Here is a 25,483-nt window from a genome sequence, read left to right as displayed (position 1 = left end):
TTAGAAATACAAACATAACAAAAGTAGTGAACATTTTCAGAAAGAGTAAGTCTGGGATGAATACAGCTGGCGTTTACAGATCAACTCATAAAAGCTAGCACGAATGAGTTAAGGTGTCATCTTTAAGTGAAACTATCATCCCTTCTATTCGCAGCAGGTTTAATAAATCAATCTGTTTATCAACATTAGTGTTTACCAAGAGCCCATTTCTCGAACGATATTTGACTAATATTATTAGTCCACGAACTGTCATATGGGTTGCAAGGGCAACACACATGTTATTATTAGGGCCACTTGCACCACCCGCTTTACGCTTAACTCAAGTTTAGTGGGCTGTCAAATTCCATAATTATAAAATGGTGGGTTAAACCTCCGTTTTCGGTGGTGCGACCCTAAGACTAGGATCTTTCGAGAAATGGGCCCCAAATACCAAGGCCAGGCACTTCGCTTACCCGTGTTGACATTACTTTTTTCTAAGAATGCTCTACAAATAGTCATAGAGTACACACTTGTCTCGTACTGTAAGTCTTACAATTACTAAGTATTAAGGCCAGTCGCTTTCCGGTCGCCATAGTGGGTTTATTTATCTAGGAAAAAAGACTTACAGCTTGGCAAAAAGAGTATAAATAGAGCAAATTTTTTTATCATAGCAACACTTTTCTCTTACAAAAGTGACTCAAAAGTTGCCACATGCAAAACGATTTACGTAGAGGGTGGCGCCCCTATTATTTTCTATTCTTTTTGCCATGCTGTGGGTCCACTATTAGACCAGACAGGAGAGACGAGCTAATTTGAGACTTTAATTTTACAATTATTTCTATAAATCGAGTCAACCTTTGTATCGCCAGGTTTGTATCGAGGCAACCTTTGTATAACAATTTTCGGAACCAGTAACGCTAACGAAGTGATTATAGTCGAATAGTTTTGTAAAGCCTACAGTCGGTGTTCCATACAAGTCTAGGAGTTTGTAATTGTGTTTTGGAAGCACCTCTTTTTTTTGCAGTTAGAAAAAGTCCTAAGTCAAAAATATGTAACATGCGTTCACATTTGGACTAATATTATCTTTTACTATAAGAGATACGTATAAAAAAGATCATCTTTCCACTGAACTAGTATGGAAAGCAGACTTTAGCCCTAACAAATACGATAATAGTTAAGTTAGCACCCCCGAGATTTACAAACCATGTGAATGTTAAGTCATTATCATTCCTTTCACACTGTATTATTGTACTATAAGTATTAGAAGTGCCCGAGTGGCATGCTACAATTTTAAAGTGTCCGGATGCAAGCGAGTTTGCAGCGCTGAAATAAATCTAATACATGATCTGTCCTGCAGTAAATTTCGTACCAATGTTCGTTGCACACAGCTGCGCCATTCCTGTGAACAACATATATAATTAAATAACACAAATAAAATACAAAAGTATTAAACTTTTGTGGCAAAATTAGAAGGCTTATGATTTTGTACAGAATGTTATACCTAATTTGTACATGGAACACTGATTGAGGAATTTTGTTACAGCATACAGCAAACAAAATTTAGCCTTAAAATTATAGTGTTTTCGCTTTTCCTTATAGTTCTTGAGGGAAAATCAATATGAAATCCGCTTAAATTTCTCACGATCAGACACCGACACTCTTGGAAGCGGTCCGTCGGGACTGAGCTGTTGCTGTGGTGTTGCCAACAGTAAATAGCGATAACTACTAACTATAGATTGTGTAAACTAGTTTTTTAAAGGTGCGCGGGGCCCGAGGGCCCCGCGGTGTTCTTTTTTGTTTTGCTTTTGTGCTTTGCTTATGCTTTTGCTTTTTGTTTTTGGTTTTGAGCTATGCTTTTTTGTTTTTGTCCTTTGCTTGTTTGATTTATTGCTTTGCTTGTTTGCTTTTTTGCTTTAGCCTTTGCGTGCTTGGGAGCACTCTCTGCCCGCAGCTCGGCCTGCGGCCTCGCGTGCTTGGGAGCCTGTCAGACACGCTCCGGGCCTTCGGCCCTCCGCGTAGTTACTGTGGGTGTTGTAGGGAAGTTGGAGCTTAAACACGACCCAATAGTAAAAGTGTCATGAGAAGCTCACGATGGGCCTGCGGCCTGCGGCCTCCGGCCTGCGGCCTCCGGCCCGTCGTTTCGCTTCTCTAAGACACTTTTACTATTGGGTCGTGTTTAAGCTCCAACTTCCCGGTCCGCCGGCGAGCCGATCAGGGACGCTCCGGGCCTTCGGCCCTACGCGGAGCTCGGCCTTCGGCCTTCGCTTGGTTTCGAAGCTCCGCGTCGGGCCTTCGGCCCGCCGCTTCGCTTATTTAGATACCTTTTGTTATTGTTTACTTGGGAGCACAGTCTGTACGCAGCTCGGCCTGCGGCCTTCGCGTGCTTGGGAGCACTCTGCCCGCAGCTCGGCCTGCGACCTTCGCGTGCTTGGGAGCCTCTGAGACACGCTCCGGGCCTTCGGCCCTCCGCGTAGTTACTGTGGGGGTTGTAGGGAAGTTGGAGCTTAAACACGACCCAATAGTAAAAGTGTCTTGAGAAGCTCACGACGGGCCTACGGCCTGCGGCCTGCGGCCCGTCGTTTCGCTTCTCTAAGACACTTTTACTATTGGGTCGTGTTTAAGCTCCAACTTCCCGGTCCGCCAGAGAGCCGATCAGGGACGCTCCGGGCCTTCGGCCCTACGCGGAGCTCGGCCTTCGGCCTTCGCTGGGTTTCGTTTCGAAGCTCCGCGTCGGGCCTTCGGCCCGCCGCGTCGCTTTTTAGACACTTTGATTATCGTTCTGCTTAGGAGCACAGTCTGTACGCAGCTCGGCCTGCGGCCTTCGCGTGCTTGGGAGCACTCTGCCCGCAGCTCGGCCTGCGGCCTTCGCGTGCTTGGAAGCCTCTCAGGCACGCTCCGCGTAGTTACTGTGAGATTTGTAGGTAAGTTGGAGCTTAAACACGACCCAATATTAAAAGTGTCTTGAGAAGCTCACGACGGGCCTGCGGCCTGCTGCCTCCGGCCCGTCGTTTCGCTTCTCTAAGACACTTTTACTATTGGGTCGTGTTTAAACTCCAACTTCCCGGTCCGCCGGCGAGCCGATCAGGGACGCTCCGGGCCTTCGGCCCTACGCGGAGCTCGGCCTTCGGCCTTCGCTGGGTTTCGAAGCTCCGCGTCGGGCCTTTGGCCCGCCGCTTCGCTTATTTAGATACTTTTTGTTATTGTTTTCTTGGGAGCACAGTCTGCACGCAGCTCGGCCTGCGGCCTTCGCGTGCTTGGGAGCACTCTGCCCGCAGCTCGGCCTGCGGCCTTCGCGTACTTGGGAGCCTGTCAGACACGCTCCGGGCCTTCGGCCCTCCGCGTAGTTACTGTGGGGATTGTAGGATTTGTAGGGAAGTTGGACCTCCGGCCATGCGCGGATCCAGGGGGGGGGTCATGGGGGTCATGACCCCCCCCTGGAGCCTAAGTTGGCCATACAAATAGACCACGTGACCCCCCCCTGGGCACGAAGCTGGATCCGCGCTTGCCTCCGGCCCGCCGCGTCGCTTTTTAGACACTTTTACTTATATTTTCTTGCTTGGGAGCACTGTCTGTACGCAGCTCGGAACTTGGACCGGAGCAATGACCGTCGGGCTGTAGAACGCTCCCTCAGGCTGGTAGGGAAATTTGACTTTGTCCCCTCTCGCCGCTGTTTTTGACTTTTCCAAAAATTTTTTTTTCTCATTTCTATTTTTGGCCCCCGCTCTTACCACGTGCCAAATTTGAACGCACTCGGACCGAAAATAAAAAAAAAAAAATTTCAAAGTCGGCCATTTTGAAATTTTGTAAATGCCATTCGATGGACCTCAGATAACTGTACAACATTAGTTTAAGCACTATTAACCTTTTTTCTACCGTTACGGAGCTATGGGGATTTAAAAAAAAAACTTCCATACAAACTGGTAGGGAAATTTGACTTTGTCCCCTCTCGCCACCGTTTTTGACTTTTCCAAATTTTTTTTTCTCATTTCTATTTTTGGCCCCCGTTCTTACCACGTGCCAAATTTGAACGCGCTCGGACCGAAAATAAAAAAAAAAATTTCAAAGTCGGCCATTTTGAAATTTTGTAAATGCCATTCGATGGACCTCAGATAACTGTACAACATTAGTTCAAGCACTATTAACCTTTTCCCTACCGTTACGGATCTATGGGGATTTAAAAAAGGACCTCCATACAAATTTCAATTGGCCTTCAAAGGGCGCCATTTTGAATTTTTCAAAATTTTCTTTTTGTATACTAATCTTGGGGTGGCTGTCTACCCGTGTGCAAAATTTCAGCGCGCTCGGACCATTTTGAAATTTTTCAAAAAAAAAGTCGGCCATTTTGATTTTTTTTTAATGCCATTCGATGGACCTCGGGTGACTGTATAACATTTGTTTGAGCACTTTTCACTTCTTTGTACCGTTACGGAGCTATGGTAATTAAAAGAAAAACCTCCATTCAAATTTCAATTGGCCCTCAAAGGCCGCCATTTTGAATTTTTCAAAATTTTCTTTTTGAATACTAATCTTAGCGCGACCGTCCACCCGTGTGCCAAATCTCAGCGCGCTAGGACCATTTTGAAAATTTTCAAAAAAAAAAAGTCGGCCATTTTGATTTTTTTTTAATGCAACTTTTTTCTACTCGGATACCTGTATGACATTTGGTCGAGCACCCCCCGGCTATCTCTTACGGTTTAAAAGTTGCCATACAAAATAAAAGTGGCCAGTTTTCCCACATTTGTAGCACTTTTCAATTTTTTTTTATTTCATTCGAATCAAGGCCACTTGGAGATTCTATGACCAAAATTTGAGCTCTCTACGACAAACTTGAAAAATCGTCAAAAAAAAAAGTCGGCCATTTTGAAAAAAAAATGGCGGCGTCAAAAACTGCCCAGGGTCCTCTATGACATTTGGTCGAACACTCCCCGGCTAACTCCAGCCGTTTGGCCAGGCCGTCCAACATTTTTTTACCCGGAACCGGTAGACCGACGGTCTGATCCATCCGGGGTCGCAGGACCAAACTCTATACGACCACATCAAACACTGCCACCTGCAAAAACTCCTTCGGCCTATTTTTTGAAAAATGTCAGTCGGGTTGTAGCTTTATATTATATAGATGTTAGTTTTATAAAACAAAAAATAAAGTTATTAATTAATTTTGTTTAATAGTTAACATGAAGTCTAAAAAACCGTATAATAGTATTTTATGCAACTGGTGGTTAAAAGAGGTCAAAAAAGGTGAGTGGCGTGGGTAACAATTTGAGACGAAGCCGAAAATTGTTAATAAAGACGCCACGAGCATTTTTTGACTCAGTTAAACACCGTTGCATACAATACTTTTTCTACGACCAAGCACTTATTTTGAAAGAAAATTATAAATTCAACAAATACCTACTTTCAGTCATCTTAGTTATCTAGGTGGACCGCCTACCATTTTGAATATGCAGTTTGAGTGCAAACATGAAAATAAAACTGTCTATGGTATGGTTCCTTGAAGCCTGGCCACTAAGACGAATCGAGCCGAGTTGAATCGAGTTCTCATACATTTGAATGCGATTCGACGCGTCGCCAATGAACGCAGCAGAAAACGAAGGAGTCTCGACTCTTGCGAATTGGTTTGTTAATGTATTTACTGAACTGTAACAGCTATATCGTGCTACTGCTACTAAATTTCAGGGTATAGACTTGTCCTGACATCTTTTATGTAGGGTTTTAAAGTTCTATGCACGACCTTGTAACTCACGAATAACAGTACGGGAGTAGAAAAAAGTTTTAACTGTTCTGCAAATTTTGATATTTCGATCTTTAGAAAAAAAAACACACTCCAGAAAAAAACCGTTTTTTTTTTCAAGCCAGAAAAAACCCGTTTTTTTTTTCAAGCCAGAAAAAACCGTTTTTTTTTTCAATCCAGAATAAAACCGTTTTTTTTGCAACCCTAAACAGTACATACCTTAGACGTGCCAGCTGGGCTCAGTGTGTGCAGGCGCGCGCCTAACAGCAGCCGCCGCCCGCCGCGCCGCCCGCCGCCGCGCCCGCGCCGCCCGCCGCGCCGCCGCCCGAGTGCTGCGGCCCGATCTTGATGCCGTTCGCCTGCACATCGTTTTCCATTATTTATTACTAGCTTTTGTCCGCGGCTTCGCTCGCGTTAGAAAGAGACAAATAGTAACCTATGTCGCTCTCCATCCCTTCAACTATCTCCACTTAAAAAAATCACGACAAAAGCTACAAGGAGTGTACAAGTTTCTAATCGGTCGGCAACGCGCACGTGACACCCCTTGAGTTGCGGGCGTCCATAGGTTACGGTGACCGCTTTCCATCAGGCGGGCCGTATACCTGTTTGCCACCGACGTGGTATATAAAAAAAGCTCCGTTCTACCGTGAAAGACGGACAAACAAACAGGCAAACACACTTTCCCATTTACAATATTAGTGCGGATGTCGTTCGGATAAATTACTCTTATAATGAGTAGTGAGTGGGACGGTTGCCAAAATTATAAAAAATAAACATTGATATTTTGTCACGTCCGTATCTACATAATTTTGTATGTGATACGCTGATTTTACGGTTCCGACTGAACTGGACGTGGCGTCAATATTGATCAACCTAGATCGCGAGAGTACGTCAAAACAAAAAACAAACTATAAAAGAAACCAAATGTTTAAACGTACGTATCTGTGATTCTGTGCTAATAACGATAAAAAAACACTACCATAAATAACAAATTAATCCTAAACGTCAAAACTTGAATATCTGATTACGGAATGTTTGTAGATAGGTACGCTTATAACAATACAAAAAACAGAACAAATAATACTTTGAAAATAATCAAATAAATGAAAAACACCAATAATTTTCAATACTTATATCGTGACACGGAATTTTTTTCTGTGTAGAAAAGGAAAAAAAAAATACAAAAAGAAGAGTGGCCCATGAGGGGATCGAACCCGCGACCTTCGCGTTATTAGCACGACGCTCTAACCAACTGAGCTAATGGGCCGATGTAAAAGCGGGCGAAATATGCGTTCACCTTACGTAAGGATGAAACTTCGATAAAGAAACTGTGTGATACAATAGATAAGCAGATGTTCGAGTTTCGAGCTGCGATTAGCAATAGATTATTATAATAACACATACAGTACAACTAGTACAAGTTGATATATATTTTTTTAAATTAATTTCTCATAAATTAGTCTACAGTCTGGCAAAAAAAGAAAAATTTAAAAATGAGGCAGTGGTACCATGTCTAACCTCATTGGAAAACTAACCTCATTGTTGATGTCAAAGACTCCCTCCTGGATTTTCTCGAAGATCTCTTTGGCGGTGTTGATGAAGGCCTCCTCCACGTTGGCGGCGGTCTTCGCTGAGGTCTCCAAGACTAGACTGTGGTACCATGTCTTAGGAAAACTAACCTCATTGTTGATGTCAAAGACTCCCTCCTGGATTTTCTCGTAGATCTCTTTGGCGGTGTTGATGAAGGCCTCCTCCACGTTGGCGGCGGTCTTCGCTGAGGTCTCCAAGACCAGACTGTAGTGCCTACTACTCGCATATCTTAGGAAATCTAACCAGGAAATAGGAAATCACCTGCTCATAGATTGACGGTACTACTGAAAACCTACATTCATGATTGTCTTCGCTGAGGTCTCCAAGACTAGACTGTAGTACAGTACCTACATACATATAATCACGCCTGTATCGGCTGTATCCCATAAAGGGGTAGGCGGAGCACAAGAACTACTAACGAAGTTTCAGTGCCAGTGATGTAAGTACAGTACCTAATACTACTTGTATATCTAAGGAAATCTAACCTCATTGTTGATGTCAAAGACGCCCTCCTGGATTTTCTCGTAGATCTCTTTGGCGGTGTTGATGAAGGCCTCCTCTACGTTGGCGGCGGTCTTCGCCGAGGTCTCCATGAAGACTAGGCCGTGCTCGCGGGCGAACGCCTCGCCCTCCTCCTTTTTAACTTCGCGCCGGGATTCCAGATCACTGTGAAGAAAAATGAGACATTAATAAATTAGGATTAGCGCTGGTAGCCTAGCGGTAAGTACGTGCGACTTTCGTACCGGAGGTCCCGGCTCGCACCAATAAGTTTTTCGGAATTTATGTGCGAAATTATGTCACTTGATATTTGCCACACAGATAGAAAAGATATTTTAATTTAAGACGGAAAACTCTCTCAAACACTGTTATTTAAAAGGAATAATATAATTCTTCATCTAATAACATGGTCTTAACCTAAAGGGATATTCCTTTTTCAAAGAAGAATCAAAATTGTTCAGTCGTAACTTTATATACATTTGGTACAAATAGGACAGATTTGAATCAAAGAAGTATTTATTTGCAACAAAATATTACACCGTTTTAGTATGAATATGCTAGTTCTTGAAAAACGTCTTTGGTTCAAGTAACCTTTATCAAAGCAAAAATAAAAACCTGTTAAAAGAAGATTCACCACAATTTAACTACAAGAATTCTGCGTTTTTAATAGGAAATCATAATTTCTTAATTTAACTTTTACGTTCTACAGTCAAGACATAAAAGTTTAAATAAAAAAAATACACGGTTTTACGTCAAGATTTAGTTCAATCTTGGCTTGATTTTAATAGTTCTTGATTTGATGCTTTGCAACTCCATTCAAAGTTCCAGAATAACTTAAAACAAAAATAAACACAGATTTATGTCAAGATTTATTAAGTTCTTGGCTTTGTGTCACAAATTCTTGATTTAATGTCTACAAGCTCCATTTGAGAATCAACAAGTTCAAATCAAAAAATATCAAGGTTTTACTTCAAGATTTAGAACAATCTTGGCTTGATTATAATAATTCTTGGTTTGATGCTTATAGACTTCATTCATAATTCGAGCAGGTTTTAAATAAAAAATCAACACGGACTTAGGTCAAGATTTATTACATTCTTGGCTTCATATCACAAATTCTTGATTTAATGCCTACAAGTTCCATTTGAGAATCAACACGTTTAGATCGAAAAATAATAAAGTTTTGCTTCAAGATTTAGTTCGCGCGCCGAGCGGCGACACCGGTTTAGTTACCAAAAAACCCGCTAGATGGCGCTGACCCCAGCCCATAGCATTCGTACATCGCGGTGTTAAGATTTTTCCCGATTTGGTTAGGCTCGCCGGTTGGAACTTGATATGTATCGAATCATAGGAATACAAATTCCGACATAATAGCCCCATGCTTCCCTCCGGGAACTACGCGCTATTATTGAGGACTATCCTAAACGTGCTTCCGCTCCAGTTCTCTCTCTCTAACTGGCTGGGGAACTCGTCTTCGTTCTGAGTTATAAGCTTGTAACGTACGGGTTATTGAACATAATACACACCTCTCACGTCATTTCGGCTTTCCCTTCTCTCCCCGCGCGCACCCCCGCTACAAACATTATTTACTCAATCTAAGAAATATAAAATTTCATTTCAAGAAATTATATATTTTAAATGAAATAAGATAAATTACATCCAAGAAGTAAGTATATTTGGTTTAAGATACTTACTGTTTCACCCCAAGAAACATTAAATCCTTCAAACATGTAAATCTTCATCTAATACCGTCAGAACTTTTAAAATGAAAAATGTATATATTTGGTGTAAGTAACTAATTGTTTCACCCCAAGAAACATTAACTTTTACTTTAATTATGCATAACTCTTAACCGAAAACCGTCATAACTCTTAATACAACAATTTTATTACTTAGAACCAAGAAATATTATACTTGTTTTTAAGAACTTGCTGATTTGCTTCTGAGTAATAATTATCACTGAACAAAACGTTTACGCTCTTGGAATAAATGATTAAGTTTTTAAAAAAAGATTGTTTTGCTAATCATGTTAAGATATAAAATGGTTAGTGCAAGTAATAAACATCGAGACATTTTATGTTTTATATCAAGTAAATGTTTTATATCAACTATACGGTAAATGATTTTATAGATGATAAAAATGCCTTTAAGCCAGTAGCTTGATTATGGTAGCAGAAGTTTGTAATACAACCGTACTAGTATCCAGTAAAAATGACACAGCGTAATTTTTCTCATGTGATTGTATTGTATCATTAGTTATGTTAGTAGGACGCTTAGAGACCTTATACACCTCTAAGATTTTTTGTTTTCATTATATAGCGTAGTAATATAAAATTTATTTAAAGTATGATAGTACACTGACCCTTAGAGACCTTTACATCTCTAAGTCACGTTGAGCATGTAATTAGTTATGTATAGCTATACTAGGCATTGTTGCCCTCTTTAATGTCACCTACAAGCTTAATGTCGTGTTTCACTGTGTCGATTTTTCTTTTGTCAATTTGCTGTTAGCTTGAACATGTCATGCTCGCTTAAAAGTCTTTGCTTACGGTGGCGTGTTGATCGGGTCGCCACCTTCCCGAATGGAGGTTGAGGGAGGCGATGGCTGAGATACGCGTCATACTCGTGAACGGGTGCTGTTTGTGGAGACTGGTCTGTTCAAGCTTACCTGGGCCACATGTTTTGTTAGATTATTTAACTTTACTTTTGAGCGGATTGCGAGACACTACATTCGGTTCTTGTAAGAATTAAACTTAAGTAAGTAATGTCTTAAGGATGACACTAGAGACCATCACGTTGTCGTTTAATTTAGTTAATTTTAGCTTTTGGACACTTAGAGACTTTATACATCTCTGAGATTTTGATTATATTTTATTTTAAAATAGATTCCTTACTTTAATGACCTTGTTGTCGTTTGATTAAGTTAATGTTAGTTTTTTGGACACTTAGAGACCTTATACATCTCTGAGATTTTGATTATATTTTTAAACTTAATTTGTAACCTTGATTGGCCCTTATTTGTAAACTTGATTTGTTCTTTAATGATTGACAACTAGAGACTTGTACATCTCTTGAAATGTGTAATTTAGCTGTTAATTTTCTGTATTTTTTTTTTGTATTATTTGACAAAGGTTTTTACTTTTAAATATTTTAATTTTATAAAATTTGACTCTTGGAGACGCTATACATCTCCATGGATTATTTGATTAAGTATAATATTTTTACTTGTAATATTCAGTCTTTTACAACTATTGAAGTATTATAGATTTCTTTTATCTTTGTATCTGTTTGCACTTTCTTTATGTATTGATTATAGTTAGTAATAATATGACATTTAGAGACTTTATACACCTCTAATTCTATATCAGTGTATAGCTACTTTGCTTATGATTAATATTTTTAGTTAATATTTCTATTAATTTCATTTGTTTAACTTTAATGAATACTCTGTAATGTTGACATGTAAAAGTGCCCCCGTGGCCTATTTGCTGAATAAATGATTTTGTATTTTGTATTTTGTAAGTAATTAAAATCTTCCTGATATGGGAAACTGGATATCTCTTGGTTCAAATAGGTTTCTTTGGTTGAAGAGATATTTTCTATCTGTGCAGTCGCTTTTCCGTGAAGGAAAACATCGTAAGGAAACCGGACTAATTCCAATAAGGTCTAGTTTACCCTTCGGGTTGGAAGGTCAGATGGCAGTCGTTTTCGTAAAAACTAGTGCCTACGCCAAATCTTGGGATTAGTTGTCAAAGCGGACCTTAGGCTCCCATGAGACGTGGCAAATGCCGGGATAACGCAAGGAGGATGATGAATAAATTAGGATTTCAACACAGTAACGCGGCAAACGTTTTTTAACTTCAAGATGTTTTGTTTGTATAAAGTTTCGTATGATTAGGTTTTTAAATTTCTATACCAATAAAATACATAGTAGTCTATGTAGTTTATATTTTGTGATCTGTACTTTATTTATGTTACAATCTTAATACTTATGTAGTTTATTTTTGCACTGCCCAATAAATTATTTCTTACCACCGTTTCGCTATCCGAAGGTTGTCTGTTAGAGATCGCTCTCTAGCGATAAGACCGCCTGTTGTAATCTGCTATTTTAGTCTTAATTGGCTTTGTAAATTGCATCTTTTTTGTAGTGCACAATAAAGTATTTTATTATTATTATACATGTATCAGGTTAAAATAATACCTGCTAGTATAAACTGTATGATTCACTTGTGCTATATGATCCACTGACATATGTTATATTACTTGCCACTTGACTTACTAGTTACTTACCTATGTAGAGAATGTAGTTCTTTGATAGGAGAAAAGTTTTGATAACAACCTTGACAGTCTAGACACATTCTTTGTTTTAGTTCATTCATCAACCAGCAGTTTTTTTTTAACCTGTTATACAATTAAAGACTGTATCGTTAAGTATGAGGACAACTTTGAGTAGCCGTATTTATTTGCTATTATATTTTTTTCTAAAAACAAGACATAGGCTTAATAAGGCACATAATAAGGTTCACATTTTGTCCTAGAAACTCGACGTAAAGCAAGTGGTTTAGACAGTATGAAAAAATTAAAAATGAAAATGAAATATTTATTTTTCAAGTAGGCATATTACAATGCGCATATGAACGTCAAATAAAGCTACGCCGGCTCTAACCCTACGCCTCAGCCTCGAGAAGATTTCAGTCCCCCCTCAGTTGGGAGGGGGGTATCCACTATGGGACCGGCAAGAAACTCGGCGGGCAACTTCTTTTCAAAACATTACATCTTATAACTAACATGCATTAAATAACAAGATACAATTTAACATGCAAAAGTATTCATCAAAGAATATGAACAGACTAGGTACTCTATGGAAATTAATTTCAATAAATTATATTATTGCTTAATAATACGTCGTTCTTCTTCAGAGAAAACATATCAAATTGTCACAGAAGAAAAAGATAATATGAATCTCAATATCATTAAATATGTAATTTACCTACACAACATAAAATATAAAATATTTGATGTGCTTTCTTATCTGAACTGTGTCCTCTATACATAATACAATTATTTTAATTGCTATTCGTTTTTTGTAGTTTCTGGTTCGGGCCATGCATGTTTGTCTGTCAAATAGTCCTCGACTCTGTAATAAGCCTTTAACATCAATGATTGACTTAATCCTCCCGAGTAACAATTACGATTCCGGACAAATGCTACTAGAAAATTCACAAAGTGCGTAAAAAACGATACGATTGCGAAAAAAAATTGTACTGTGTGAACCTCAACGACATATGATCCACAAAGCAGAATATCTGGACCAGGGATGTAACGGAGCTCTGCTTCTGCTTCCGTTTCTGCGGAACTTCCGTTTTGTTTTACACATCCGCTTCGGTTCCGGTTCTGTTATTTTTCAAACGGAAGTTATAACGGATGTCGAAAGTGTCGAAACCTAGCGCGACGGTGGGACATGAGCGGCGTACATCAAAGACCAACAGGTTTATACCTGTCATTCGCTCATCTCTCCGCTGCCACGTGTTGCGATACTAAATATCAATCGCTTCATTCGATTTTCGCGCCAATATTTTGTCCTGTCCACCTAGTTCTGTAGCAAGTGAACAACTATTCAGTGGTGCAGGGCTTATATCTACGATCCCCTTAGCAGGAGACTACAGGAAGATTAAAAAAAATTAAGCGGCACCTCTTGGGGAGCTAGTGCCGACGTGTTGCGAACATCAGCGTTATCCCTGGTATTCTCAACAGCGGAATACTGTGCAGCGGCGTGGCTTGGCAGTGCCCACACCTCTAAGGTAGATGTTGAGTTGAACAAAGCAATGCGAGTTATATCCGGGACGCTCCAATCCACTCCTTGCCACTGGCTTCCTGTGTTGTCTCGGATTGCCCCGCCAGAACTCAGGAGGAAAGACGCTTTGCTTCGGGAAGCTACGAAAATCCAAAATAACCCCGATCTACCTTGTCATGAAGAGTTTACACAGCCAAGCAAACAACGTCTCAAATCCAGAAACCCCTCGCATAACATCGCCAAAAATCTAGCGAATACTAAATTCGATGTAAAACACGAATGGGCGAAATCTTGGGACCTAAAAATGGCGGGAAAATTGGGCTCTGACATTACACCTGGGTCTAAAATAATGGGATCAGATCTTCCTAGACGAGAATGGTGCAAACTTAACAGACTTCGTACTGACCACGGTCGATGCGCCTATTACAAACACCGCTGTGGGTGGGTGGATTCTCCAGCCTGCGATTGCGGTGCGGAAGCCCAAACCATCCAGCACATAGTTCAAGACTGCCCTATAACACGCTATGCCGGCCCTCCCGATGACCTGATCACCCTGTGCGACGAAGCCACGAAATGGCTGACTGCTCTTAGTCTAGATATTTAAGTAAAGTTTCACGTTCTATGTTTCTATTTTCTAACATGTATGCCATACGAATAAATAAATAAACAGGAAGATGAAGCTGCCAAGCTTTTGTTTATTAAATACAATTTACCTACCTACTTCTTTTAGAATCACTTCATTTAATTTAAAAATTTAATTGTGTGCTAACAATTACACATATAACTTTAACTGGTTAGTTTTGGATTGTATTATACCTAACGGGTAACTTTTCTTTCCGTTTCTAAAACCTTTTACGGCATAAAAAAGGTTGATTATTCTTATGTGATTTTTAGTGAGTAAACAACTAAGGTGATTTTAATTTTTGGATTGTATAAGTAATATTCCAAGCCAATTCTTAGTTCATAAACACCTAAAAGTTCTAGGTAATTTAGTTATTTTTGGTTTATGTAATACCTATGTGGTATTTTTCTTTTAATTTCTAACATTTATAAGTTCCGCTTCTGGTTCCGGTTCCGCTTCTGCTTCCGTTAAACTAAATTCTAAACTTCTGCTTCCGCTTCCGCTTCCGTTACATCCCTGATCTGGACATAGTCTAGCCATAGTTATTTTTAAGAAATAAAGTTCAGGATCTGTGTATGGCGGCCATTTAGAGAATGTGGCATGGTGCTTCCTCTAACTCCGACTTTGATGTCGAATTTAACTATCATACACTGTTTATATCGATTTGGTTTAGGCACTGTTCAAACACCGTGAATGTCAGTTAGACTTTGGCCTATGGCTAATTTTTTTATCTGTTTCTCTCATCCTGCTTGCATCAAAAATTTACGCCAATCCGGAACGTTGCTCAAAATAGCGTTTTTTTTAATTATATAAATTCACCGCATTTATTCTGCAAGTACCCAATTGAAAAACCATGAAGAGGACTCTTAAAGAATATATTTTGGCAGCATATTAACCTTTGTTTGTTGAAATCGTACAAACAGTCATTGAAATATATTTAAAAAAATAATTAATTAATTAAATAATTAATTAATTTAATTTAGTCATTGAAATATTCTCAAATTAAGCCAGATAGGGGTTGTCCGAAATTTATTTGCTAGACCTTAATGAAAGTACCATAAAGTCTCTAAAATAAAAATAAAATTAGGCCTTCTTATATCAAATAGTGCTTACCAATACCTTCAGATCATACTCTCGGAACATAATAATATAAAATTATGCACACGTCAACATTTAGACGAGGTTTGTTTTGTCCTTATACTTATCGATACAGTCCTTAATACGTTATCATAGACCTCATTTATTTGATTTGAGCCAAGGCCATCAAAACTTTGATAATTTTTAATCCGTATTTTGCTGTTTGCGAATAATTTGCCTCTCGCGCCATTGTTGCATTGTAATTTGACAATAATTTGCGATTGTTAGATTCCATTCATAAATTTCAATAGAACATACAAATACCTGATATACCTATAGTATTTGTATACACAGGGCCGGATTAAGGGTAGAGCGAGTGGAGCGGCCGCTCTAGGCGCCGAATGGTAAGGGGGCGCCAAAATCGTCATTGCGTGGGCGCACACATAGCCCAAAGTGGCGAGAGGAGCCGGAAATTAATTTTATTCAGATACTGAAAATCTAGATTTGTGATTCAGATTATCTGAAAAGTTGCACCGTTGCACCACAATGCCACCATGTACAACATTCATAAGGTGGGAGCTGTTGCTACTGTTGCTAGGGTGCCGCGAAAGATGTTTCTAGCTCTAAGAACAAATTAAATTATTTTCATAGAAAAATACGCTGGCTTATAGAGTACGCTGGTTCGATTCCAGCTCGGAGCACTGGAGGCCTTGGTCACTTTTTCTTTGTATTTGACATTTATCTTATACTTTTAAACGAGCAATTCTTGTATATTTATTTATTTATTTATATATATATTTATTTATTTACACTGACGATCTCGGAAACCGCTCTAACGATTTCGCAGAAATTTGTTATGTGGGGGTTTTTGGGGGTGAAAAATCGGTCTAACTTATCCTTAGGTCCCGGAAAACGCGAATTTTCGAGTTTTCATGCGTTTTTCTTCGCGCGCCATCTCGTGTGCAGTAGTTGTACTGTTAAGACAGAATTCTTTCGGTCGATGTAAGTACTATTTATTGCAAACACTAGATGGCGACACAGGTCAAGGCTAAAACGAATAGAAAATACACTATTTGAGTTTTTGTGGCGAAATGCGCGCCATCTCGTGTGCAGTAGTTGTGTTGTTAAGGCTGAGAATTCTTTCGCTCGATGTAGGTACTATTCATTTTTGAACTAGATGGCGACACATGTCAAGGATACGAAACAGAACCGAGCGAAGCTCGGTTGCCCAGATATTTTAATGTTTATGTTTCTAGCTCTTGACGAACCACATTGTTGCGAGGCCGAAGGACAATGTTACGTCGCTATCCAAACGCTCAGTGTTTATCCGCAATTCAAAGCGGAGTTCCTCTTAAAGCCAAAGGCGCAAAACGTCTCACAGAGGCGCAATTTTGTATGAGTCAAAGGAGTGTAAGCGTGATGATAAACGCACTTCTAATAACCCAAATCTAAATACCCTAAAATATGCCAAAGGCCGAATAAGATGAGAGCATAATTAACCTATTTAATTCCAAGCTCTTCTGCAGTTCTGCAGTTAGAGTCGAACTTATCGACTTCTCAATGTCTGTCCACAAGTTGGCCATTGCTGCAATTTGCTTTTCTCTCCCATGCCTTGTCAACTAAAGCTCAAATCCGACTGTTATCAGTTATTGGTTTCTTGGTCTGCCAGAGCTTGGTCTTTGGCCTCTTTTGTTTCATTACAGCCATTTGTTCTTGTCCTAGTGAACTCCTCAATGAACACGCCGCACAGGAAAGCATTAACCTCGCGTACGTTTGTCCTATAAAAGACAGGGGCTTTTATAGAATCAAGCCCCCCCCCCTAAAATTATAGGAAAAAATTCGCGCTCGCTTCGCTCGCACTTATTATTTCTATCGGTACACAAATATTTTAGTTACCTAGTCAAATGGTTGTGACGTTTCAAATGGTCACAGCGAATGTATGAGCATTTTGGCATCGAACCCCCCAAAAAAGGTTAAACAAGGGGGCGCCAAAACTATATTTCGCTCTACCCTGATCGAGCGCGCGGGCCGGCGCTGTGTATACATACCTAAAGTATATAAATACCTATAGTATTTGTATTGTAGGTATAAAGAGATAACAGTATAGTAGGTATTTATTTATTAATAGAAACACAAAAGATCACACATACCAAATGACCTAGATTAGAACTTCCGTTAGCTCGATTTTTTTTTTTTCTCAATATTAGTTACACGAACCTATGCCTATTGCCAGCCTTCGCCCAAATTGCCCACGACTTCATCTGCATAAAAGTAGTGAAAAAAAATTACCATTTTGGGGTTGAATTCAAAAGTTTCCAATTTCAAGGTAGGTTTGCACAGAACAATACTTTAACGGTTGGGGCTTAATTGTAAGAGCGTGCTATTTGAATTGCGAATCGAAACCCCAGTTCGTACCTATACCTACCACTTTTTCGGAACTTTTTAAATGTTATGTGCCTACTGAATGTCATTTGTTATTTAGCAGTGGCTTTTTGGTAAAGGAAAACCTCATGATGAAACCAGACTAATCCCATTACTGCCTAACCTACCCTCTGGGTTGGAAGGTCAGATAGCAGTGGCTTACATAAAAACTAGGATTCGTTGCCAAAGCGGACCCAAGGCCGTGAGCTGTGGTAACATTGGATTTGTTAATGATATGATTTTTTTGTGATAATTGTATGTAAGCTTAATTGTAGGTATGTTTTTTGGTTTGTATATCCTCGATGTTATTATATCCGTTAGGAATAACTAGTTTGTAAGCGCTTTGGTGTAAACCGTAAGCTTGTAAATATTTGAATACATAAATAAATTAATGTAACATGCCGGGATAACACATTGAAGAATAACTCATTAGCAGTTGTGGTTCAGTTTAAAAAAATCTTACAAGCCTAAGAAACGTTGGCTGGAAAGTCGTGACAGTGGACATGCAAGAGAACAATGCAACAAGGATGCCGAAGACCGGGCAAAGTGGAGAAGATTGAGCAGGATACGTTGAATAAGACATGCAGATAGCACACTTCGGGCACTGGCGATCAAATATATGAAAGAGGCGCGTTCCTACGAACCAAAGACATATATGGCTCCGTATAGACAGATAAAGTCTAAGAAAAAACGTACCTCAGTACCATACAGAAAAAGGTACGGTGGCCTATATGGCATTAAACCTTACGTACCCCGGTCAGCTAGATGGCGCTAATATTAATATTTGAAATTTTAACACATCGAGCTAAGAATATGGACCAAATTGTAAAAACTGAGGTTCAAAAGTTTTAAGCCAGTGTCAAGAGATGGCACTGTGATTAGACATTTTACTTCGGCAGTTAATACTCTCTATAATAATCGATCCTCTTTGCTACAAACACAGTCTAAGCTCGTGTAGGGGAACGCGTACCATGCTTGTGCGAGTGAGATATGGTCGACTGGTCGCGTTCTTGACAGGCGATAACTGTGAGGTTACCGAGAGCGGGTGGATAGTACTCTTTATAATACTGTGCCGGTAGTCCTTACCTCTTGTTGCCGATCAGCATAATGACCATGTTGGAGTTCGAGTGCTGGCGCGCGTCCTCCAGCCACGTGGTGAGATGGTTGAAGGTGTCCCGCCGCGTGATGTCGTACACGAGGAGCGCCCCCGCCGCGCCGCGGTAGTATGACCGGGTGATCGACCTAGAATTTGTTACATATCCGTACAGTCAACGTTTTAAATATAGATGCGGACAACGTGCCAAACATATGTATACACGACTTAGTACAGTCAAAGACATATTTAACTCCGATTAGACGAATAAAGTCTAAGAAAGACGGTACGGTAGCCTAGATGGCGTTACACCTTTGGGGAATGCTCGGCTAGATGGCGCTAATATTAATATTTGACATTTTAACACATATCAAGCTAACAATATGGGCCAAATTGTCAAAACCAAAGACATATACCTCTATAACTCCGTATGTATAGACAGATATAGTCTAACAAAAAAACGAACCTCAGTATCATACAGAAAAAGGTACGGTGGCCTAGATGGCATTTACTTACTATTATTAGATTGGATATATTAATATTTGACCAAATTATCCAATCTGGAGGATCTGTGGAGTATGTGCCGACAACCTCCGATTGCCCAGGAAGTGGCTCTGCGGAAATGGAGATGGATCGGTCATACCCTTCGAAGAGGAGCTACCAACAGCGCCAGTATCGCGTTTGAGTGGCGGCCTCAAGAAGGAAAGAGGGCCCGCAAACGCCCCGTACACACCTGGAGACGGAGCGTTGAGAACGAGCTGAGGGAATATGGACTGAGCTGGAATGAGGCCAAGGTGGTGGCTCAAGATAGAAAGGCGTGGAAGGATCTTGTGGAGGCCCTATGCACCTATGGGGTGCCTTAGGACATACAACAACAAATTATCCAAACTGAGGTTCAAAAGTTATAAGCTTGTGTCGAGAGATGGCAGTCTATGCACTGTGATTACACATTTTACTTTGACAGTAACTCTCTATAATACTCGATCCTCTTTGGTACAGTCAACCAATTGGAACCCTAGGCCACTGTAGGACTATGTCATAGTGATGTTATAAATCAGTTTGTAAGAAATCTCTTACTGCTTGTCATTTTGACATGGTTGTAGCACTCTAGGCTGTGGCCTAGGGTTCCAATTGGTTGACTGTACGTTAAGGTTGTGGATACATATTCATCAGGTAATACTGTCGATCTTATTGTTTAGTTTTTATTTTATTTGGACGGTAAACCAGTATCTTGAACAGATGTTGTTTTTGGATAACTATATAATATATATAAATATTATAGGACATTCTTACACAGATTGACTGAGTCCCACGGTAAGCTCATGAAGGCTTGTGTTGCAGGTACTACTCAGACAACGATATATATAATATACAAATACTTATATACATAGGAAACATCCATGACCCAGGAACAAATATCTGTGCTCATCACACAAATAATTGCCCTTACCGGGATTCGAACCCGGGACCGCGGCGTAGCAGGCAGGGTCACTACACGCTAGGCCAGACCGGTCGTATCATAAATATTTATTGTTTAAACTGTGTAGGTACAGGAAGTGATAATTAATACAAACATACAAAATCTTCAAAGCTGAAAAAATTGAATTCCGCTTTGTAAAATACTTTGACCTGTGAATGTCGTTTTTGTGTATCCATCCATAATTCCATACTAATATTATAAATTGGATTTGAATTGTGTGTGTCTGTTTGTTTGTCCGTCTTTCACGGCAAAACGGAGCTATGTATTGACGTGATTTTTTTTATGTGGAGATAGTTGAAGGGATGGAGAGTGACATAGGCTACTTTTTGTTTCTTTCTAACCCCCTACTTCCCTAAAATGGAGGGTGGAAATTTTTATAAAGCATTCCGCAATTTTCGAATTTAAGGCGAGCGAAGCCGCGGGAAAAAGCTAGTGGCCTATAAAAGAGAACAGTCAAAAGGTGAAAGAACTTATCAATTACTAAGTTGCGGGGGCACCTGTATGCTGGCTCGAGTTAGTCAACACACTTAATTCAGTGGAGGTTAGCTCAGTCATGCGTAGAAAACGTTAGAGCATATGTCGGCAAAGGAAATCTATAATGCAATTACGTCATAATCATTAAATATCAGTGAATAAAAACTGAGGTGAACATTAGCTTTTATTTCTACCAAATATAAAATCTGTTTTTTTTTGCTAACTTTAGTTCCCATTGCTGGACAAAGGCCTCCCCTTACATTTATTGTGCATTAATAAAAAGATAACCAATATGCAATGACCTTAAACTACTAAAGCATGAACTATTTGTATCAAAAACAAGGTTAACAGGCCAAATAGCAACAATACCAAACAATGGATAAAGAATGAGAACATGATACAATAAACCGTACTAATCTATACTATACTCTGTATTTCTATTTTAGGCATTTAAAAAAAGTAATTTGTAAATTTTAGGGCAACACTAATAGCCTTTGTTGGTTATGTCCAGGGAGCGTACTTTTCATGCCGATGACATTAATCTGACGTCACGCTCCGTATAGGATGATCCCAAATAGTTTTATTGTAAATTATTAATCATTAGTCGTCAATCATTTTAATCGTGTACAAATTACTTCAAATACAGTAGTCCATTTACGTGGCATAAATAATACCTACTTGAAATGTGATACGTGAATAAAATAAAGCACACCATCCTTCTTGCATTCATTACCATGCAAAGAAATTCATAACTTAAAATGATTAATGACTAATGATTAACTATTTACAATAAAACAATTTGTGATCACCCTATATGGAGTGTGACGTCAAATTGATGTCATCGGCACGAAAAGTACGCTCCCTGGTTATTTCGTAGCACCTTCTCGTTTTTATGTGTTCCTATTTGTAATATTTTTCTCTTTTGTGTGTTTACGAATAAAATTTATTCTATTCTATTCAATTCAAAATACAGTCGAGTTCATAAATATGTGTACATTCTTCACTACTTCAACTCTATGCAATAAGGTGAAAAAATGTACACATATTTTTATTATCTCGAGTGTACAAAAAAAACCAAGCGGATCACTGAGCGACCTGCTTTAGCTTCCTTATTTGGTCGTGTAATCTTTTCATTTACCCTCAACTGGACTTAAGGAGCCTTTTGAAATTTTGTTTACATTTGGGCATTTTCGCGAGAACAATCACCAAAAAAAACTTTTCTTAGGTAGGTAAATTTAGGTAAAAAAGCCCTTTCAATTTAGGAAAAAAAACAAGAGACAAAAAATGGTCCCAAATTTTCTATTATTTTGCATACTTTCCACTTTGTAACCGCTGTACAATATGTTTGAAAAATGGTAACAAAGTGGAAAAAAAAATTTGGGGCGCTTTTTTCGCCTAGTAGGATGAAAAGGGCTAGTAATTCCGAGTAGGAAAAACATTAAATTTACCTATTAAAAAAAAGTTTTTGATTCTTTTTTCGCGAAATTTCCCACTTATTTAAATACAGAAAGATACAGACTATAGTATGTTAACTATGTTATACTATACAACCAACCTTACTAAGATAATAAAGTTTGTTTACTGTTTACATAGTTATATTTAAAAACCGGGTGAACACTTCCTAATCTATGTCGTTGCTCTACCACTACCAGTATCACAGCACTAAGCAAAGCATGCTTATCTTTGTTTTGTTTTCTCAATAAGCTATTAGTAGGTAGCCATAGCCACAACAATGAAGTTCGTTACATATGTAGTTCAAAAGTAGCAACATTTTGTTTTTCAATCTGCCTATTTTTAAATTCTACTCTTTTGCAAGGCTGCATGGCCGATGATGCCTTATATTTTTGACATACAAAGAAGGAAGTACCTAAAACAATGTTTGGTATCTACAAAATATTAAAAATAGCCTTTGAATGCAAAGAACTAGATGTTATTCTTCAAGGCATCCATTGTACTTAACTTTTCTTAATTGTAAGACAGTCTTACAATGGAAGTCAATTAAATTGTTTTTTTTTTTTTTTATTATTTAATATCTATGTAGGGAACAAATCAAATTATTTTATTAAATATTTTTTGATTTGTTTTTTTTTTTAAGTAGTAACACTACTATATATAAAATTATAAACTGAAATAGATACCAATGATACCATACACTAAAGAAAAAGCGATCAGGCCCGTCCATGCTAAGCACGTCAGCCGCGTTAGCTGGAGACCCGGGTTCGATTCCCGGCTTCGCCACCAGTGGGCTTGATCGCTTTTTCTTTAGTGTATGGTATCTATTTCAGTTTATAATATTCAATATCTGCAATAAATTTGAATACTATAATCAGATTAGTTGAGTGAAATTCATGGCGACTCCAAAACGATAATACCATTGTCCCACCTTCCCTCATCATTTCAATTTTAAGTTGCTTTATACTTTACTAGCTTTTTCCCGCGGCTTCGCTCGCGTTAGAAAGAGACAAAAAGTAGCCTATGTCACTCTCCATCCCTTCAACTATCTCCACTTAAAATATCACGTCAATTCGTCGCTCCGTTTTGCCGTGAAAGACGGACAAACAGACACACACACTTTCCCATTTATAATATTAGTATGGATATAGAAAGAATTGTACTTTTTTAAACATGGAAAGTACCTGAAAGCTTCCTGCCCAGCCGTGTCCCATATCTGCAGCTTGATCTGCTTGCCGTCAATGGTAATCATGCGCGCTCCGAACTCCACTCCGATGGTGAGATCGTGCACTGGCTGGAACCTCTTGTCCGTGAACTGTAGCAGCAGGCATGATTTACCCACACCTGAACATTTGGAAATGAAATTATTTGCAATGGTATAGAGATACATATTTAAATAAAATAAAAATGTGCCATAGACACATACTGGTCACACTTATAACAACTAAGAAAGTTAAGTTTATTTATAAATTGCTTCAAAAACAAAATTATCATCTCACAAATATTTTTGTATGTATATTGTGCACGAGTTAAAATTAAAGTTTTTGTCGCTAAGAAAATCCATAAAAATAATGGTACTTAGGTTTTTTTTTCAATGGAATCATTCAACTTTTCACAGAGAATAAGCATATAAGTATTATAACATTGGTTTTCACCATACCACCATCACCATAACACCTGTTGTCACGATATGGTAGTCACAATAACAACTGTTAATTGTCTCACTATAGCCAAATATTAGTTAAGTTGATGTAAAGTATTCAGTATTGAAAGTTAAATTTATTATTGAACACTCATACTGGAAACATTAGTCATACAGATCTGTAAACATAAAATGTGCTTATACACAACACACATACAGGTGAACTGTGACTATCTATGAATGTAGTAATTGTTTACAGTATAAATCTAAAAAGTACAGTCAACTACAAAGAGATGTACAAAGAGATGTATACACTTTTTCACCTTATTACAATGCACCACAACACAAGCCTTCTTGAGCTTACCGTGGGCCTCAGTCAATCTGTGTAAGAAGGTCCTATAATATTTATATTTTTATTTATTTATAATATTTAATGCAATAAGGTGAAAAAATGGATACATCTCTTAGTCGACCATACATAAAAGAGCATTTGAGAATAATGACAAACATTTCACCCATTCCGTAACTGGTATCAATTCATCAAAACATCTAATATTAATTTCTATCTAGGCAATGGCAAACTTAGAAATGCAGATGGACCAAAACCAAGCATTTGTCCTCAAGATTCTGGGCATTTTTAAGGTACATAAAGTGGAAAAAGATTTTGATGAATCAACATGTATTGTGTTGATATGAAGATATCATTACCATGTTTAATGATTCAGACAGTTTCTGTTCTTTGCTCTGCGTGATGTATGTAATTCAAAATGTAAACATATTGCTTGAAATGGCGCCTAAAATTTTCCTGGACGCTTATTTACATTACATAATTAATGTGTCATTTCTAAAACTAAACACTCAACAGAAAAACAAACAAAGGATGTCCTTGACTTGAAAACTTTTCTTGTTTAGCTGCATGTTTCCCTATGATAATCACTTACAACGAATTTAAGATATGCGCTGAATATTAAGTGTCCTGAAACAAGCGTGGGCGTAAAACAAGAGATACATAAGATAACAATCATCCACACACCCCATTCACTATTAACAAACACCCAACAAGCTATATGAACAGTTGTTATTGCCTCTATCCAAACTAGTGATAGACCTATTTACATCCTAGATAACAACGCACGAAAACAAAAAAAAATGAGTAGATATAATATCAGGAAATAAAATCAATACCTGTGTCGCCAATGATGATGTATTTGAACAAGTAAGCGTATGCCATTTCGAACTGTTATCCTTCAGATCTTAGTAAATACCGAATAAGAACAAAGACGCGTAATGTTTTAAAGCGCAATTGTTATTAATTGAGACGCAATTTTAAGATATTTCACAGCTGGTCGAAGTAACTTGTCATTGTGGAAAAACTGAAAACTGACTGAATGTATGAACGAATTTATGGAACGAAAGAGTGAATGAATCGTAAGGCGTTTTTTGGCTAGCACAACCTAAGGGCCCCCACAGACGGGAGACAAAACTGTTTTGTCTCCGTCGCTCGGTCTATGGGCTAGTATGAAGGTGCGCACACGAGGCGACGCAACTTTTCATACAAATACAAAAGTCGCCGAGCAACTTTGTCGCCCGTGTGCGCGCACCCTAAAGCATGCAGTAGATACAAAATAAG

At 38.7% G+C, this 25,483-nt stretch overlaps 1 protein-coding gene and 1 non-coding gene across 3 annotated transcripts; both read right to left on the bottom strand.

The window, feature by feature from the left end:
- Nucleotides 1–474: 474 nt before the first annotated feature.
- LOC125234463 (ras-related protein Rab-2A) lies at nucleotides 475–25,244 on the bottom strand. Of its 2 annotated transcripts, XM_048140721.1 has the most exons (6): nucleotides 25,039–25,244; nucleotides 23,396–23,555; nucleotides 18,799–18,954; nucleotides 7,786–7,966; nucleotides 5,930–6,069; nucleotides 475–1,378 (listed from the first exon to the last, which is right to left on the bottom strand). In XM_048140721.1, the coding sequence occupies exons 1-5, from the start codon at nucleotides 25,082–25,084 to the stop codon at nucleotides 5,971–5,973; spliced, it is 642 nt and encodes a 213-aa protein (XP_047996678.1). In that variant the 5' UTR covers nucleotides 25,085–25,244; the 3' UTR covers nucleotides 475–1,378; nucleotides 5,930–5,970. The 2 variants fall into 2 exon arrangements, with proteins under 2 accessions (XP_047996678.1, XP_047996677.1); XM_048140720.1 differs by lacking the exons at nucleotides 475–1,378; nucleotides 5,930–6,069 and adding an exon at nucleotides 7,499–7,516.
- On the bottom strand, nucleotides 6,904–6,977 carry Trnai-aau. Its single transcript has one exon. It is a non-coding gene; the product is annotated as a tRNA-Ile (tRNA).
- Nucleotides 25,245–25,483: the final 239 nt, after the last annotated feature.

Source organism: Leguminivora glycinivorella, chromosome 16 (assembly GCF_023078275.1).
Source record: "Leguminivora glycinivorella isolate SPB_JAAS2020 chromosome 16, LegGlyc_1.1, whole genome shotgun sequence".
NCBI classification, from domain to species: Eukaryota; Metazoa; Arthropoda; class Insecta; order Lepidoptera; family Tortricidae; genus Leguminivora; species Leguminivora glycinivorella.
This window is presented reverse-complemented; position numbering and strand designations above follow the sequence as displayed.